This window comes from Asterias amurensis, chromosome 6, assembly GCF_032118995.1.
Source record: "Asterias amurensis chromosome 6, ASM3211899v1".
Taxonomy (NCBI): domain Eukaryota; kingdom Metazoa; phylum Echinodermata; class Asteroidea; order Forcipulatida; family Asteriidae; genus Asterias; species Asterias amurensis.
In genome coordinates this window covers 1,477,088-1,493,437 of record NC_092653.1, presented here as the reverse complement: position 1 = coordinate 1,493,437, position 16,350 = coordinate 1,477,088, and the positions used below count along the sequence as shown (strand labels likewise).

General features: G+C 39.2%; 1 protein-coding gene across 1 annotated transcript; it reads left to right on the top strand.

The window, feature by feature from the left end:
- The first annotated feature begins 2,645 nt into the window (after window positions 1-2,645).
- On the top strand, window positions 2,646-13,286 carry LOC139938127 (5-hydroxytryptamine receptor 1A-like). Its single transcript, XM_071933507.1, has 4 exons — window positions 2,646-3,657; window positions 9,758-9,974; window positions 11,197-11,334; window positions 12,608-13,286. The coding sequence occupies exons 1-4, from the start codon at window positions 2,646-2,648 to the stop codon at window positions 13,284-13,286; spliced, it is 2,046 nt and encodes a 681-aa protein (XP_071789608.1).
- Window positions 13,287-16,350: the final 3,064 nt, after the last annotated feature.

Here is a 16,350-nt window from a genome sequence, read left to right as displayed (position 1 = left end):
CCGCGCTTAACAATTACCGTCTTGACTTCAAGACTAAGAGTTTGTCCGCAGAAGGAGTACCGCGTGTCCACAATGATTTCATTGAATACAATGATTTCATTGGATAAAATGATTTCATTGAATACAATGATTTCATTGAATACAATGATTTCATTGAATGCAATGATTTCATTTGATAAAATCATTTCATTGAATACAATGATTTCATTGAATACAATGATTTCATTGGATACAATGATTTCATTGGATAAAATGATTTCATTGAATACAATGATTTCATTGAATGCAATGATTTCATTGGATAAAATGATTTCATCGAGTACAACGATTTCATTGAATACAATGATTTCTTTGGATACAATGATTTCATTGGATAAAATGATTTCATTGAATACAATGATTTCATTGAATGCAATGATTTCATTGGATAAAATGATTTCATCGAGTACAACGATTTCATTGAATACAATGATTTCATTGGATACAATGATTTCATTGGATAAAATGATTTCATTGAATACAATGATTTCATTGAATACAATGATTTCATTGCATACAATGATTTCATTGGATCCAATGATTTAATTGGATACAATGATCTCATTGGATACAATGATTTCATTGGATACAATGATTTCAATGGATAAAATGATTTCATCGAGTACAACGATTTCATTGAATACAATGATTTCATTGGATACAATGATTTCATTGAATAAAATGATTTCATTGAATACAATGATTTCATTGAATACAATGATTTCATTGCATACAATGATTTCATTGGATCCAATGATTTAATTGGATACAATGATCTCATTGGATACAATGATTTCATTGGATACAATGATTTCAATGGATGCAATGATTTCATTGGACTACCCCTGGTAACAAACCTTACAAATTTAATTGTAAGATTTGTATGTTATTATAGCAATTCACGTACAGACCCTTTAAAGCCATTGGACACCTTCTGAACAGAACAAAATTTAAAGTTCACAGATTTACAAATAACTTACAGAGTTTACAGAAGGTAATCGTGAAAGACTTCCTTGAAATATTATTTCATGAAATTCTTTACTTTTTGAGAAAACATTTAAACAACATATCAATTCTCGATATAGAGAATAACGGATTTATTTTAAACACATGTCATGACACGGCGAAACGTGCGGAAACAAGGGTTGTTTTCTCCTGACTCCGATGACCGATTGAGCCTAAATTTTTACAGGTTTGTTAAATTATATAAAAGTTGTGATACACGGAGTGTGGAGTGTGGTGTGCGATTGCTTTAAAGGCGGCACAGGACCCGTAAGGTAATCGTCAAAGATCATTTTTCCAACTCAAGCTTGTTGTGTCCCAAAATTATATTATAACATAGAAAACTCGAACAACTTTGGTTCAGTTTGTCATTAAAGTTGTAACAGAAAAGACACCTTCGTTGCACAAATAAGTCTCTTATTATTTGATGGAGAAATAACCTCATTCTCAAAAAAATAGATTACTTTTTGAGGGAGCCAAAAGCTCTACATTGCTCTCAAACAATTAATTGTTCAGGCCAACAGTTATTTTTAGTAAGTCGAGTGCCATTATTGGTAATTACTGGTAATTACTTAAAATAATTGTTAGCATAAAACCTTACTAGGTATCGAGTAATTGGGATAGGTTGATGGTATAAAACATTGTGAGAAACGGCTACCTCTGAAGTATTGTAGTTTTCGCGAAAGAAGTAATTTTCCACGAGTTTGATTTCGAGACCCCAGATTTAGAACTTGAGGTTTCGAAATCAAGCATCTGAAAGCACACAACTTGGTGTGACAATGGTGTTTTTTCTTTCGTTATTATCTCGCAAATGCGACTATTAATTGAGCTCAATTTTTCACAGGTTTGTTATTTTATGCATATGTTGAGATACACCAAGTGAGAAGTTTGATAAACCAATAGTGTCCAATGTCTTTAAGCAAAGGATTAAAAGTATTTCTCCCACCTGAAGGTTTTTAGAAAGCCCCGTTAGAATTTCAGCATGTTAAAAAAGTGGCATGTGATCAACCAAAAGAGAAGGGTAGGAAACAGTCGTCTGAATTCGCTTTTAATATGAACTAATGTTCTCACATTATTTTGTGCCTAAACATGAAACAGTGATCGGACTCGCTTCGATATGAATTAATGCCTTCGCCTTGGCGCTTCGAACATGAAGCAGTCGTTAAACTCACTGTAATGTGAATTAATGCTCTCGCCTTTAGAGCTCAAACACAAAACAGTCATCGGACTCGCTTCAATATGAATAAAATGTACTCGCGGTGGTCGCTTAACATGAAACAGCCGTCAACCTCAATTTAATGTGAATTAATGTACTCACGATCACAGAGTGAAACGCAAATACATGTATATTATGGTTAGCCAGCAAAAATACGCGTTCCCTAAACCACAGATCAGAGCCACTGACTACAAATCACTGAGAGCATTGGGAAGACAGGACGCAGTATGAGAAATACTTGAGTTTGTGGTTTGGGGATTCGGTAAAAATACAGATATAGATTCCCAGATATCAATGTGATCTATCATGAAACAAAATAGTATAAGAGGCCTTTTAAATTCATCCTATTGGAACCCCTTAAAAAAAGGGTTTGCTGATGTAGGCCAGAATGGATACCGAAAATTGTAGCGGACTCCCCTCTTCACCCATCGCTGGTGATCGGGACATTTGGGGGTTTTCTCCCGGGAGTGAAGTCGCGGAGGTGCGGTGGCCGGTTGGAATCATCCTCACAATCCTGATTGTCCTCATTGCGTTGGGAAACTCACTCGTCATCTTTGCCGTTCTCTTAGAGAAGCATCTTCGCACTTTTGAGAATTTCTTCTTTGCTTCCTTGGCTGTTGCCGACCTATCCATCGCTCTCTTCGTCCTCCCGTTGTCCCTGATCGTGGAAATGTCTGGTGGAAAATGGCACTTTGGTCGAATGGCGTGCGATTTCTTCATCTTCGTTGATGTGTCTTGCTGCACTGCTTCAATTCTCCATCTTTGCGCTATTGGACTAAACCGCTACTTCTCCATCGCGTCTCCTTTGAAGAACAACTTCAAGCAGAACAACTGTCGGGTTTTGTTAATGATTTTATCGGTATGGTCGCTGTCATTCATTGTTGCTTCACCGCCACTTTTCGGCTGGCCTGAACGAACTGACATCATATCTGATGATCAGTGCACTTATGATGAAGACAAAGTATACATTGTCTTCTCTGCACTCAGCTCATTTTACATTCCTCTAGTGGTGATGTGTGTGGTGTACTATCAAATCTACCAAGTATATACAAAGGGAGAGCGGTTCGGACGATCGATGTCAAGTAAAGACGAGGAGGATACGAAGCAAAGTCCCCAGCTGACTAACTACACCAATCATAAGACATCTGATCAGTCTAAGGGTTCATCAAGGATCACTTCTGGGTCCATTTCGCAGGGTTCCCCAAGGATCAATGATGGGCCCATTTCGACTTGTAAAACAATGAGGGCGTCATCAAGGGATGACCCATTGGTCCAGGCTAGTCGTAAGTGTCATAAACTCTGGTCGCTAGTTCAGCTCGCAACAACCAAGAAGAGAAAGAAGAAGGGAACGAGGAAGGTTAAGCAGAATTTGTCGAAAGTTAAGACGGCGAAGACACTAGGTAAGACATTTCACTTAATACAAATAAACTGGATACTGATAGAGTGTGATGCATTAACTATTCACGTTTACAAATCTTGAAGTTTGTAGTTGATTGCTCAGAATTTGGATGTTTTGTAGCCAGGGAGTCGCTTCGGCTCAGTGGTGTCTGTCCCTGCCTTTCACGTCTGTGGACCATGGTTCGATTCCCGGATCGGAGCCTTGTATTGAGGAGTGGGGTTTTAAAGACACTGGACACTATTGGTAATTGTCAAAGACCAGTCCTCTCACTTGGTGTATCTCAACATATGCATAAAATAACAAACTTGTGACAATTTGAGCACAATTGGTCGTCGAAGTTGTTACACGAAGTCGTTTGCTTTCGGATGCTTGATTTCGAGACCTCAAAATTAATTCTAAATTTGTGGTCTCAAAATCAAATTCGTGGAAAATTACTTCTTTTTCGAAAACTACGTTACGTCAGAGGAAGCCATTTCTCACAATGTTTTATACTATCAACCTCTCCCCATTTACTCGTAAGCAAGAAAGGTTTTATGCTAATAATTATTTTGAGTAATACCAACAATGTCCACTGGCTTCCCTCTGACTACACGTAGAATTTCCCTATTGTGGGTTTTCCGCCTCGACACACACACAACTCAAAGGCATTAGTTACTTCTTGATTTGGTATCGCATATGAACAGTTGGGGTTGTCTTTGCATTAATTTGATCTTCACAAAAATTGTTGACATTTTTTCCACAATGATGTTCACCAAAAGTTGCCTTCCAGATCCTACATCCTTTGACATGATGATGAATTTAATGGGAACATTTTTACAGACAACGAACTGCAGTGTGTGCTAAACATAACCACTTTCGGTATTAAACAGAAGTAACATTTTAAATTATGTCTTACGATCCCACGAATGATATGTCAAATGTTATTGTCTTTCCTTTATGGAGATTGTCTGGAACTGGTTTCCTGTTAATCGCCTCGTGTGACATTACCCTAAGACATAGGGTGCGTTCGTTTAGCTTCCCCGGGTCGACCCCGGTGTGTGGCGTTTTTGTTTTCCAGGACGAACGTGTGCAGATAATAACCCACGTTCGTCCTGGAGAAAAACCCACCACACACCGGGGTAGACCCATGGGAGCTAAACGAACGCACCCTACATACTGGTACCCCGCGTAATTAGCGCCCAATTACTATAGGGTTTTACGTGGTTCTTTGAGTCATGGTTCTGAACTACAAAGGTTCTTTTGTCAGTTAGCATTTGTCAATGGTCACACTATTTACAAATAAGTTTATTTCAACATACACGAGCACCGCCCAAATAAAACACTCTTCTCCATATACTATTTCTATAAGGTGTTGTTAGGTTGCTATACCATTATCACTGAAAATGTTGACGATGTCACTGTTGCGTAGGCAACAAATCTCAACGAGAACATTATGTTGATGTATTATTTGCAAGTTAATTGCTGTGTGGCCTAGCGTGACGTCTAGTAATCCGTACGGAGACAATGGAGTGTGTGATTTTAATGAAACTGTTTGAGCATGTTTGAGGGACGTGTACTTTGGATAAAACATCGGATTACCGTTAGCAAAGCCTGCTTTTTATCTAAACTGCCGGCTTGCAATGGGATTAAAACCATGCAGATCCAACTGCACTTTTTCTTCGTCAAAAAGCCGCTTACCTCTCTAAGCTTGACTTTTCTTGAAAAAAAAGAAGTAAATTGAGTTAATTTTCGGCAATATAAGTAGCATATCATTAGTTCCCTTTTTTTTTTTACAGAGATATGTTTTTGTGACGTCATGATGTCGTTGTTTTGTCAGGTAATGCTTACTTGTTGGTGGTGACATTCCGTGCCATAAAAAGGAAGTTAATGAGTTGAAATGTCATAAAGTCAAGATCGAAAAATCTTAACAATGGTCTGGGCCCAATTTCATGGCTTTGTTTACCGCCGAATTTTGCGCTTACAATCACGATTCGCTGCTTACGTCCGTGCAAGCGCCGAATTTCTGCGCTATAGCCTTATAAACGTAGAATGCCCATAGATATAAAATAAAATAACTAGATCGGCCACGCGTACATACGCGGGTTTTGGCATGGGGGCTGCCATTGCCTATCTCCCGTGTACATTTTCTGTGCGTTGCCGTCAGCACGTGACTTATTGCCGTCAGCACGTGACGTTTAGCGCGTCAAAGGCCTATCTCCCGTGTTCATTTTCGCGCGTCGCCTTTCGAACGTGAATTTTTTACTGCGTCCATGGCGAACAACATTTTTTTCTACACAGGCAATGGCGCGTATGTACGCGCGGCCGATCTAGTTATTTAATTCTATATCTATGAGAATGCCTCGAGTAACGCGGAGTACGCTCGCGCAGAAGCTTAAATTTGCTGCTAACCCGTGAAATACGCTTGCCATAACACAGAGTTCCTTGCTTCCGTAGGCACGGATTCTGTGCTTTCGGTAAGCAGAGCCATAAAATTGGGCCCAGGTCAGCTCAAAAACCGAAATGTCTGGTTACTTTCTGCTACATTCATTCATTTCAATCAGAGTCCTTGCAGAAACTTAATTACTCGCGCGTTCATTTCGTTTAAAAATAAAATAGTTTATACCTTCTGTTTGTGGAACCGTTCGATCGTTTTAATCCTCTATAAATGTAGAACTTGTATACAATACAACTAACATGTGAAAACGCAGTGGTGGAGTATACGCACAAGTACAGGCCAACATTCTCCACTAACCCGTGAAATACGCTCGACGTAAGCACATAATGGTCACTGTGGTAAATTCATGATCACAGACGTTAAACCAATGTTTGAATGATAGAGATTGGCTGTTGCCAGCTTGGTATTGATATCCCCTTGTGGGAGGTTGCTGGGTTCCCTTGATGGGAAAATCATCTAAACAAACAATAATTCCCTGCTTCCGCAAGCGCTGAGTCTTTGTCTATGGTAAGCAGAGGCCATAACATTAATTGGACCCAAGTCTGTTTTGAAATGGTATCCTGACTGCAAATGGAATGAAATGGCATGAAGGTTCGGTATTTAGCATTCCTCTTGAGGAATGTGAATTTGAACGTGCTGTTTAAGTTGTTTTTGCTTTCCTATAAGAGAGAAAACATGTCCATTCTAGATCGAGCTAGCTGGTTTTTTTTAAAGCAATGTTTGCCATGGGGATTAGATTTCAAACAGCTGAACAAACTGAATCAAGTTCCCAGGTAAGTGAAAGTATTCATGATTGTTTGTGTTGATATGGGAATAGACCTAAACAAAAAAAAAACAAAAAAAAAAGTAAGTACTTATGAGGGATGCTGTGCATGTTTCAATAAATATAATGCATGTTACTTTTTTAACGCCCACAGTTTCCGTATTTATTATATCTTTCAGAAAGTGATGACGTTTCTATGGCAAAGACTTGATACACTATAAGTAGCCCTTTTACTGCTAAAATGTTGACGTGTGACAAATTAAAATGTAACACTGCCAAATGTAATGAACTCTTTAAATTTAAGAAACAAAGAAAATCCTACACCTCTAGAGCGTACAGAAGACAAAGGTTAATATTCGGAAGTAATTTTTTACTACTATAGCTGGACACATATGCAATTATAATCGAGGAAATTAATTAGCTTCTTGTCAAAACACTCCGACCACATCGCTGAAATATTTATTGATTAATGTCTGCAGTAATATCAGCCTTAACCTTTCCCGGCAAGAGCCTGGAGAGCTCTGTTTTTGATGGTAGCTCCATTGATCTGAAGATCAGGTTTAGTCTTGTTGAAAGGTGGCATGAATAGTATTTTCCTTGACGCATTACATTTAAGCTTCGTTGTCAAAAAAAAAGCTTGAACGACACAAAGAGAATTTTAAACTTGGTTCAATCACCCTTTTATATATATATTTTTATATCATTACTACATGTTTGTGGAATACCACTTAAAAGGACACTGTTATACTTTCTTTTCCTGCGGTGTTGTTTTTGTTGTTGTTGTTGTTATTTGTGTGTTTGTTGTTGTTGTTGTTGTTGTTGTTGTTGTTGTTGTTGTTGTTGTTGTTGTTGTTGTTGTTGTTGTTGTTGTTGTTGTTGTTGTTGTTGTTGTTGTTGTTGTTGTTGTTGTTGTTGTTGTTGTTGTTGTTGTTGTTGTTGTTGTTGTTGTTGTTGTTGTTGTTGTTGTTGTTGTTGTTGTTGTTGTTGTTGTTGTTGTTGTTGTTGTTGTTGTTGTTGTTGTTGTTGTTGTTGTTGTTGTTGTTGTTGTTTTTTGTTTTGGAGTTTTTTTGGGGGTGGGGGGGGGGTCGCTGCGATATGTTTTATGGCAGTGTCATTTGTTTTAGTACTAGTAGGTCTACATGTCTCTGCTAGCAATTCGGGTAACAATTACTTTTGTATTGCGCATAATTATTTGACTTCTCATCGAAACTATTCTACCATTGTCTTATATAGAATCAAAGTAAACACAAGGAAACGGGACAATATAAAATGTCATCCAACTGGTGAATCAAACAATACAACACGATAACAAAAAAGTTGGCAATGTCGAAGAGTTTCTTCAACCTTTGCATAAGTATTGAAGATGCTCTTGACATTTGGGACATCGTTCTTGTTGACTCTGATTCAGCTCGCTCGATGACAGTATGGTGTTAGCGAAACGATGACGTACAGACACCCCAAACACCCCTACCCCCCCCCCCCAATTCCCATGGCTATATCTTATTGTGATTTCTGTTTGACTTTATGATGAGTAAAATCGTTGAATATACAGCGAGGGACCCGTTTGATTGTGACGCCCCTGTGTATTGTTAATACATGCTGGCAAGGTTTTTCATTACATTAAAGGAACACGTTGTCTTGTGTCGGTCGAGTTGGTCTTTGAAAAGCGTTTGTAACCGTCTGTTATAAAATGCATATGGTTGGAAAGATGTTGTAAAAGTATAGTACAAAGATCAACACAAACATGCCTTGAAATTGCACGGTTTACCTCGTCTACTAACACGGTCGGCCATTCATGGGAGTTAAATTTGTGATTCCCATAAATTGCCGACCGTGTTAAATCGCACAGTAAAAGGAAAAAACTACGCAATTTCGATGCACATTTGTGTGGATCATTATAATCTACTTTTAAAACATCGTTCCAACCTTGTGCATTTTATAAAAAAAAAGGTTAACGTGTTCCTTTAAGGGGCTGGACACGTTTGTTTGCTGTCAAAGGCCAGCATTCTTGCTTTGTTTATCCCTGCATATCCCTAAAATAACAAACAATATTAATCTCATTTCTTGTGTAAGAACAAGACAGCATCAAACATCCCTTGTTGAGATGATCTTTAATATTTCCCATCAAGGAAAACGTCATTTTTGTTCATAGTTAGGTTCTCTTGTTACGTGGTTGTGGATCAAAAGAGCATTTCTGATTGAAATTCATGACAGGTGGACTTCAAATTAAATCAATATTACTGGATTCATATCTTATGGGCTTGGACTGCTGGTGAAAAATGTTCCAGTATCTTGAACCTATACAAGCTTCTATGTCGTAAAATTTGTTCTTCCAAGTTATTGTCTCTCATGTGTCCTAAGCAAGGGACTTAACCATTGCTTCATCCTTAGGATGGGACGTAAAGGCGTTGGTCCCGTGTGTAAACCCAGTGCACTTATCGAAAAGAGAATGGATCGCCCCAAGTACCTGTGGCTGTTGCTGTGGCTGCTGAATGCACCCTAAACCATACAAAAGTGCTACATAGGTTTCATAATTCATAACTCCAATATAGCCTGTCTGTAAAATGTATACTAAGCGCCTTGAGTCCTAATTGGTAGATACACGTGCGCTAAAATAAGACGTCGATATTACTATTATTATTATACTATAAAAAATTACACAATGAAAACATTATTTTTACCAAAACTGTGTTTACAAACTGCATCACAAAACTAATTTGCGGTGAGAGTTAACAATGGATAATGCTTCATCGATGGTCCATGTAGGTCTTTGTCGTACTGTTATTTATTGCTGTAAATCAGCGAATGAGAATTTATGAATGGAAAATTAAATAACAAGTAAAAGTTCTTTAGCAATTTTGCACAGTGGATATATTAATGCTCTTTTTAAAATTTGTATTCAAGGGTTGATAATGACTGTCTTCGTCGTGTGTTGGCTGCCATTTTTTCTCCTCTACGTCATCAAGCCATTCTGCTCTGAATGTTACATCCCGGTAGCCTTGGATAGATCAGCTCTCTGGTTGGGGTATGTGAACAGCTTGCTGAACCCCATCATCTACATCTGTTGTAAGCCATCCTTTCGTCGTGCCTTCAAGAAGATCTTGCGATTGGATTATTGCAGGTAACTTGGAAAAGTGGTTCCATGCGTTTTCGTCTCTTTAAAGGCAATGGAAACGGTTGGTAATTATTGTCAAAGACCAGTATTCATACATGGTGAGTCCCAACATCATTATGTATAGATTAAAGCCAGTGGACACTATTGGTAATTACTCAGAATTAGCATAAAACCTTACTTGGGAACGAGTAATGGGGAGCTGTTGATGGTTTAAAATATTTTGAGAAACGGCTCCCTCTGAAGGGACGTAGTTTTCGAGAAAGAAGTAATTTTCCACGAATTTGACTTCCGAGACCTCAGATTTAGAACTTGAGGTCTCGAAAAGCACACAACTTCGTGTGACAAGGGTGTTTTTTCTTTCATCTCGCAACTCCGATGACAAACGAGCTCAAATTAAAACAGGTTTGTTTCTTTATGCATGTTGAGATACACCAAGTGAGAAGACTGGTCTAGAATTGAACAAAGTGCAATAGTACCTGTGTGTCCCAGCCCTGTGCACATATAGACAACGCCAATGTACTCAGTACCAAAGATGCAGAAATCCCTATCTGTTTCTTTCTCCCCTCTCTCACTCTAGCTGTTCCTATAATTATATTGGTCTCCTCGTGTTGCTTCTTATTCGGTCAATATGGCTAAGTCAACCTTTCAACAAGGCATAATTCAATTAGCCACGGCAAAGTTTTCGTACCAAACCTTCGCCTCTGAATAATTATTGTATGACGGCACAAATCCCAATTTACTCATTCTTATCTTGCATTACGTGACTCTATACTTAAAAAGAAAAATTATTGCCCCACGCCGTTGTTTGTGGGAATTCTGTATACGTTTCTCACGTACGGTACATTAGCTGGGTTGAAGATTATTCAAGAGAGGGCGCTATAGACGGAATTCTAAATAGTAATAAAAAACATCTATTGGGGCAGAATCTTTGGTGGGACAGAATCTCCTGCCACGTCGTCATAAGGGTGGTTCAGCATCATTTTTTTTTAAGTCCTGAAAACCAAAAACCATTCATAAGTAGGCCTACATCTCAAACTGATTAAAATTATTGACAGTTTGTTTGAAACGATGTTTATGTGGAAAATACATTACCTTTTAGGTTTTTTTTTGTTTGAATAGACACCGCAAACAGTGTTATATCATAACACCGAGAGTGCAAGTAATTGGAATGTACATTGTCGTCAAAATAAAATAAATAAAAATAAACACGTTTTATTGTTTTCCTCAGTCGGTATCGCCTCCGGATTGAATGGTGTCCTCCACGTCATCGAATCATGATGACGCAGGGACGACGACACATCGTCCGGCAAGATTTCTCCTCCACCTCTAAAGCTGAACTCGATCAACATGGCAGGCTACACCACAGGTAGGTACGTCAGGGTACTATACTCATGCGGATACATAGGGTGCGTTCGTTTAGCTTCCCTGGGTCGACCCCGGTGTGTGGCGGATTTAACTTCCAGGACGAACGTGGGTTATTATCTGCACACGTTCGTCCTGGAAAAAAAAACCGCCACACACCGGGGTCGACCCAGGGAAGCTAAACGAACGCACCCATGATAGCAGTCATACTCCGGATACTTTACCCACTATAGGTATACGGCATGTTACTAAGATTATACGTCAAGTATAATGTGTTATACTCAGGTAGGGACGTCAGGATACTATACTCAGGTAGGTACGCCATATAGACCAAATGACAAGGTATGGTACGTCAGGTCAGGTAGGGACGTCAGGATACTATTCTCAGGTAGGTACGTCAGGTTCATCTCTCAACCGAAAAGAAACTGTTGAGCTCTGAAATCAAACATTTTGGGAATGAAACGCTTACTGAAGTTAACGTCACCTCTTTTATAACCATCCAAAGTCAAGAGGAGTGGCTTTTTAAACACATTTATAGGAAGATTGAGAGGTTGGCATAGTTTGGCAAAGACGCCGGGGTAAAAAGTGTAATCTATCCGACAACTGGTTAGGGTAGTAAGCATCCTGTGACTTTTTGTGTCTGATATTAATCGAGATATTTAAATCTGAGAAATGATTCATGCATGAATCGTGTCTCAGATTTCTGAGGGTTGCTAGCTGCGACCAGAGATGCGGTTCGGTACCCGCTGTCAACTCACTAGTGGGTGGATTTATTAGTGTGAATACGGCGGCAGCTTGTTGTTTCTGTTTTCTGGATAAGGAAGTCGACGCTGTATTCAGCTGGAACCTTTCCAAAATGAGGTCTTTTGTTATCTTGCTTGATCATTTTTACCAATAAATCAGCAATACGTGACAAAAACAAACGATAACTCCATACCGGTGGCAGTAAGTGAAGTGTAGGGGTAAAATGTCTGAATATATAGCTGGTTGATTTTTTGCAAGGCTAAGCACTGGACTCGCTTATGGGAGACTTAGGAATGCTATAGGTGGCAGTAGACTTTTCAGGTAATAATGTCCATTGTTTATGAAGTACTACTGAGCATGCGCATGTTTCCAAGAGCATTGTCCAGGATTTACTGTAAGTCTGCTTCCACCTAGTGTCAACAAATTCTCCTTTCTACCTCGTATTATATAAAGTACTTGTAGCCATTTGAGGCCTAAAATATTTGAAATCTTATCTCAAACGGTATGCCTCCAATATTTCCAACTTATTTCAGGTGTTGCTGCATCCAGCGAAAATATCGCCAAACCCAACCAAGTCGGTGTGTCTGGATGGCCCCAAGGAGCATTACCAGCGGCAGATCAAGCAGTAGCCCGCCCTCTGTTGACATTAAGTATTTTGAAAGTGGTAACAAGCGAGTTGCCGCTGCATTTGTGAATGATACATCCGAATGCGTCCAGGCGTCAAATGGCGAACATCAACAACAACCGGCATCTACGGCTCCCCACTGGAATGAAAACGTCGACCTCAAACACAATGGGGTCGGTTTTGATCCTGGCAGCAGGGCCCACCATCGAGCACCTGGGAAGGAGACTGATCTCATTCTGAACTCGGATCATTCTCCGAGATTCCGTATTTTGAAAAGAAGAAGCACCTGGTCGGAGCCCCTGAATTGGCGCCCACGTGGTTGCTCACCAAACAAGTCTGTGTGTGAGGAGGCGGATGCCACACCATCCGTTCCCATTCTTCTGAATAGTGATAATAGAGAAGTTGTTTGCCATACTCCAGAGACATTTGTGTGTGCTTGTATGTGTACCTTCGACGGCATCAAGAGTAGGTCTGGTGATGAGATACTAACTCCACACAGAGAAAAGTATACAGTAAAACAAGGTTTTGGATCCGATCACGAGAATCAAAGCACTGGCCTTACAGAACAGAATGAAACAATGCTGTAATTTTGAAAGATTTTCAATGTATGCGTTTCTAATCGGGGACTTTTGACTGCGCTGGTACAGCAGAATTGACTGATGCAGGATCGCCGGCTGATAGTTAAAATCACATCCGAGTCTGGGTTAGCCTGGCCCGAAATTGGTCAGACCATCTCTAGAACCCGGAATTGGTAGGTTAATTCTGACCAGGATTGTTCAGCGCGGGGCTGTCAGGCTCAGTAGCTATTTTGTGTACCACAACAAAAGTGGATAAACAAAAATTTAGGCCTACTTCTCACTGGTAATAGGCCTATAACACGTGGCGTGAGCTAGCGGTTAAGAACACCGGATTTAAGCTCTGGTGTTTGATCAGCAGCGTGTAGGTTAGAGTCCCGATCGTGACACTTATGTCCCTTAGCAAGACACTTAACCATATTATTGCTTCGTAAAGTTGGAGATAATGCTTTCTGCTCAACAAGCCAGGCTTCTGATGGATGATACCCAAGCCTTCACCTGTGTATGGACTGTAAAGGGGGTACCCTGTTTCAGCCCCAGGTGGCAACGGCCCCTGGTAAAAAATTGTAGCCCACACCTTGAAGTGACTTTCAGGCCTTGTGTGTCAGGCGATTTGCATGAAAAAAAAGACAAAAGTACATGCATTTGCTTTAACATGCAAATAATTGGAACGCCCAGGGCATTTCTGTTCATGAAAAATCATATCATGTTCCAGATGAAAACATCTCTCATGATGAAATAGAATGCTGGGAGCCGGAAATGTAATTATCTGAACTCATGTTGCAGCATATCATGTCTAGACGTAAATGTTACAATGTGTATAGGCTTGGCGATTTTAAAGGCAGTGGACACTATTGGTAATTACTCAAAATAATTATTAGCATAAAACCTTTCTTGGTGACGAGTAATGGGGAGAGGTTGATGGTATAAAACACTGTGAGAAACGGCTCCCTCTGAAGTGCCATAGTTTTCGAGAAAGAAGTAATTTTCCACGAATTTGATTTCAAGACCTCAGGTTTAGAACTTGAGGACTCGAAATCAACCATCTAAACGCACACAACTTCGTGTGACAAGGGTGTTTTTTCTTTCATTCTTATCTCGCAAGTTCGATGACCGATTGAGCTCAAATTTTTACAGGTTTGTTATTTTATGCATATGTTGAGAAAAACCAACTGTGAAGGCTAGTCTTTGACAATTACCAATAGTGTACACTGCCTTTAACAGGCTCGAGTTTGAAAGAAAATGTTATCAACATTTTGTCATTATAGCCGTTGATGTTTATATGCGTCTGGAAAATTGACATGGGTCTACTTGGGTGATCGCTTGTCAAAAATAAGTTATAACTACTGCGATTTCTTTTACTCTCCCTGCAAGGGGCTTCATTAGCAGTATTGTACAACATACAGTGTGTTCCCGCCAGGATATAATCACAAGATGAAAACTAGACTATTTCCTTTTACGAGGCGAAACCAAATGTACTTGGGAAGCCATATTTCACAGAGTGAGAAATTCGTTACCCTTCAAACATCGTTGTCTAAAATGTTGCCATGCAATTTCAATCAAAGCCGTAGTAAAAGTCGATGCTATATAATAATAAGCCCAAAGTGAAATGCTTTTCATAAACCAGCAAAATGTGATAAGTAATAATTCAAAAAGTTATAAAATGGTGTAGGATTCATCCTGACAATGTTTTTGTGTAAATTGCGCAAAAAGTGTGAGATGATCTCAAGGGAAATTAACGGACTCGTTGCCGTCTGTTTTAATCAACATCGAGGGTTGATCACTCCGGAGACAGACGAAGAAGAAGCCAACCAAGAAAGGAGTAAACACAAAGGAAGTTGATCTACCTTCTTTACTATCAGCTGGCATGGTCTCGCTAAAATGACTCCGGGGAGCACATTTTTTTAACATTAAAATTGCGAATTTTTTGCTTTTCAAATATTGGGAATTTTGTTTCTTCTTAATCGATTCGAAAAACCGATTCCTAAAAAAATAAAACAAAAGCGACATTTTTTTAGGGTTGCATTATACTACAGAAAATAAAATTGCCTCAGGGAACAGGTAGCCTAATGACTGATCTTTATATATGCAACTCCTGGCTGATCCAGGCCATGTACCCGCAGTATTATATTCACCCAAGGGAATATTGCAGCTCAAGCGCCTAGAACTGAGAGCTAGAATTCACAAAAGGCTAAGATTGATCTCTACTGTGGCAAAGTACGATGTCACAATGCCACTCACTATGATGGTAATACTTAAACTCATCTTAAGATTGAAAATTGCAATTGTTTATGTATGTTTTTATTTATTTTGAAAGTAATTCCAATTATTAATACGTATACTAATCAACTCAAGATCACCCTGCATGTCCTTCCACGTGTTAAAGGCAGTGGACACTATTGGTAATAACTCAAAATAATTATCAGCATAAAACCTCACTTGGTAACGAGTAACGGGAAGAGTTTGATAGTAAAAAAAAAAAAAAAAAAAAACACATTGTGAGAAACGGCTCCCTCTGAAGTGACGTAGTTTTCGAGAAAGAAGTTATTTTCCCCGAATTTGATTTCGAGCCCTCAAGTTTAGAGGGAGATACACCAAGTGAGAAGACTGGTCTTTGACAATTACCAATAGTGTACATTGTCTTTAAACACTTTCGGTTGTTCCCGCAAATTGGTACCTTACATTTCATTGTGTTTCTTGCCATGTGCTAATAGTATATTCCACAATCTGAGATTGCCGGGTTGGTGTTGTTTTGTACTAAGTTCAGCTCTCAGACTGCTGTTTGCATCCGCCATTGGTTTAAAATAACAGCAGTTGAAGCACGTGTTCGAACTGCGACAATGGAGTGAACAACCCGTGGTTATTATTATACCTTTAGTCTGTGTACCCTCCAGCAAGACGGACATTCCAGTAACCTAGACGGTGCATAACATTCAGCTTATGGAACTAATCCTCTTGTTTTCAAGACACCCAAAACCAGGAATGATGCCCACCTCTATCGATAAAAACCTGGTGATATGGTTACACAATAATGTTGTGTTTTTATGTATTTTAAAAACAAAGGATACTTTTGGTT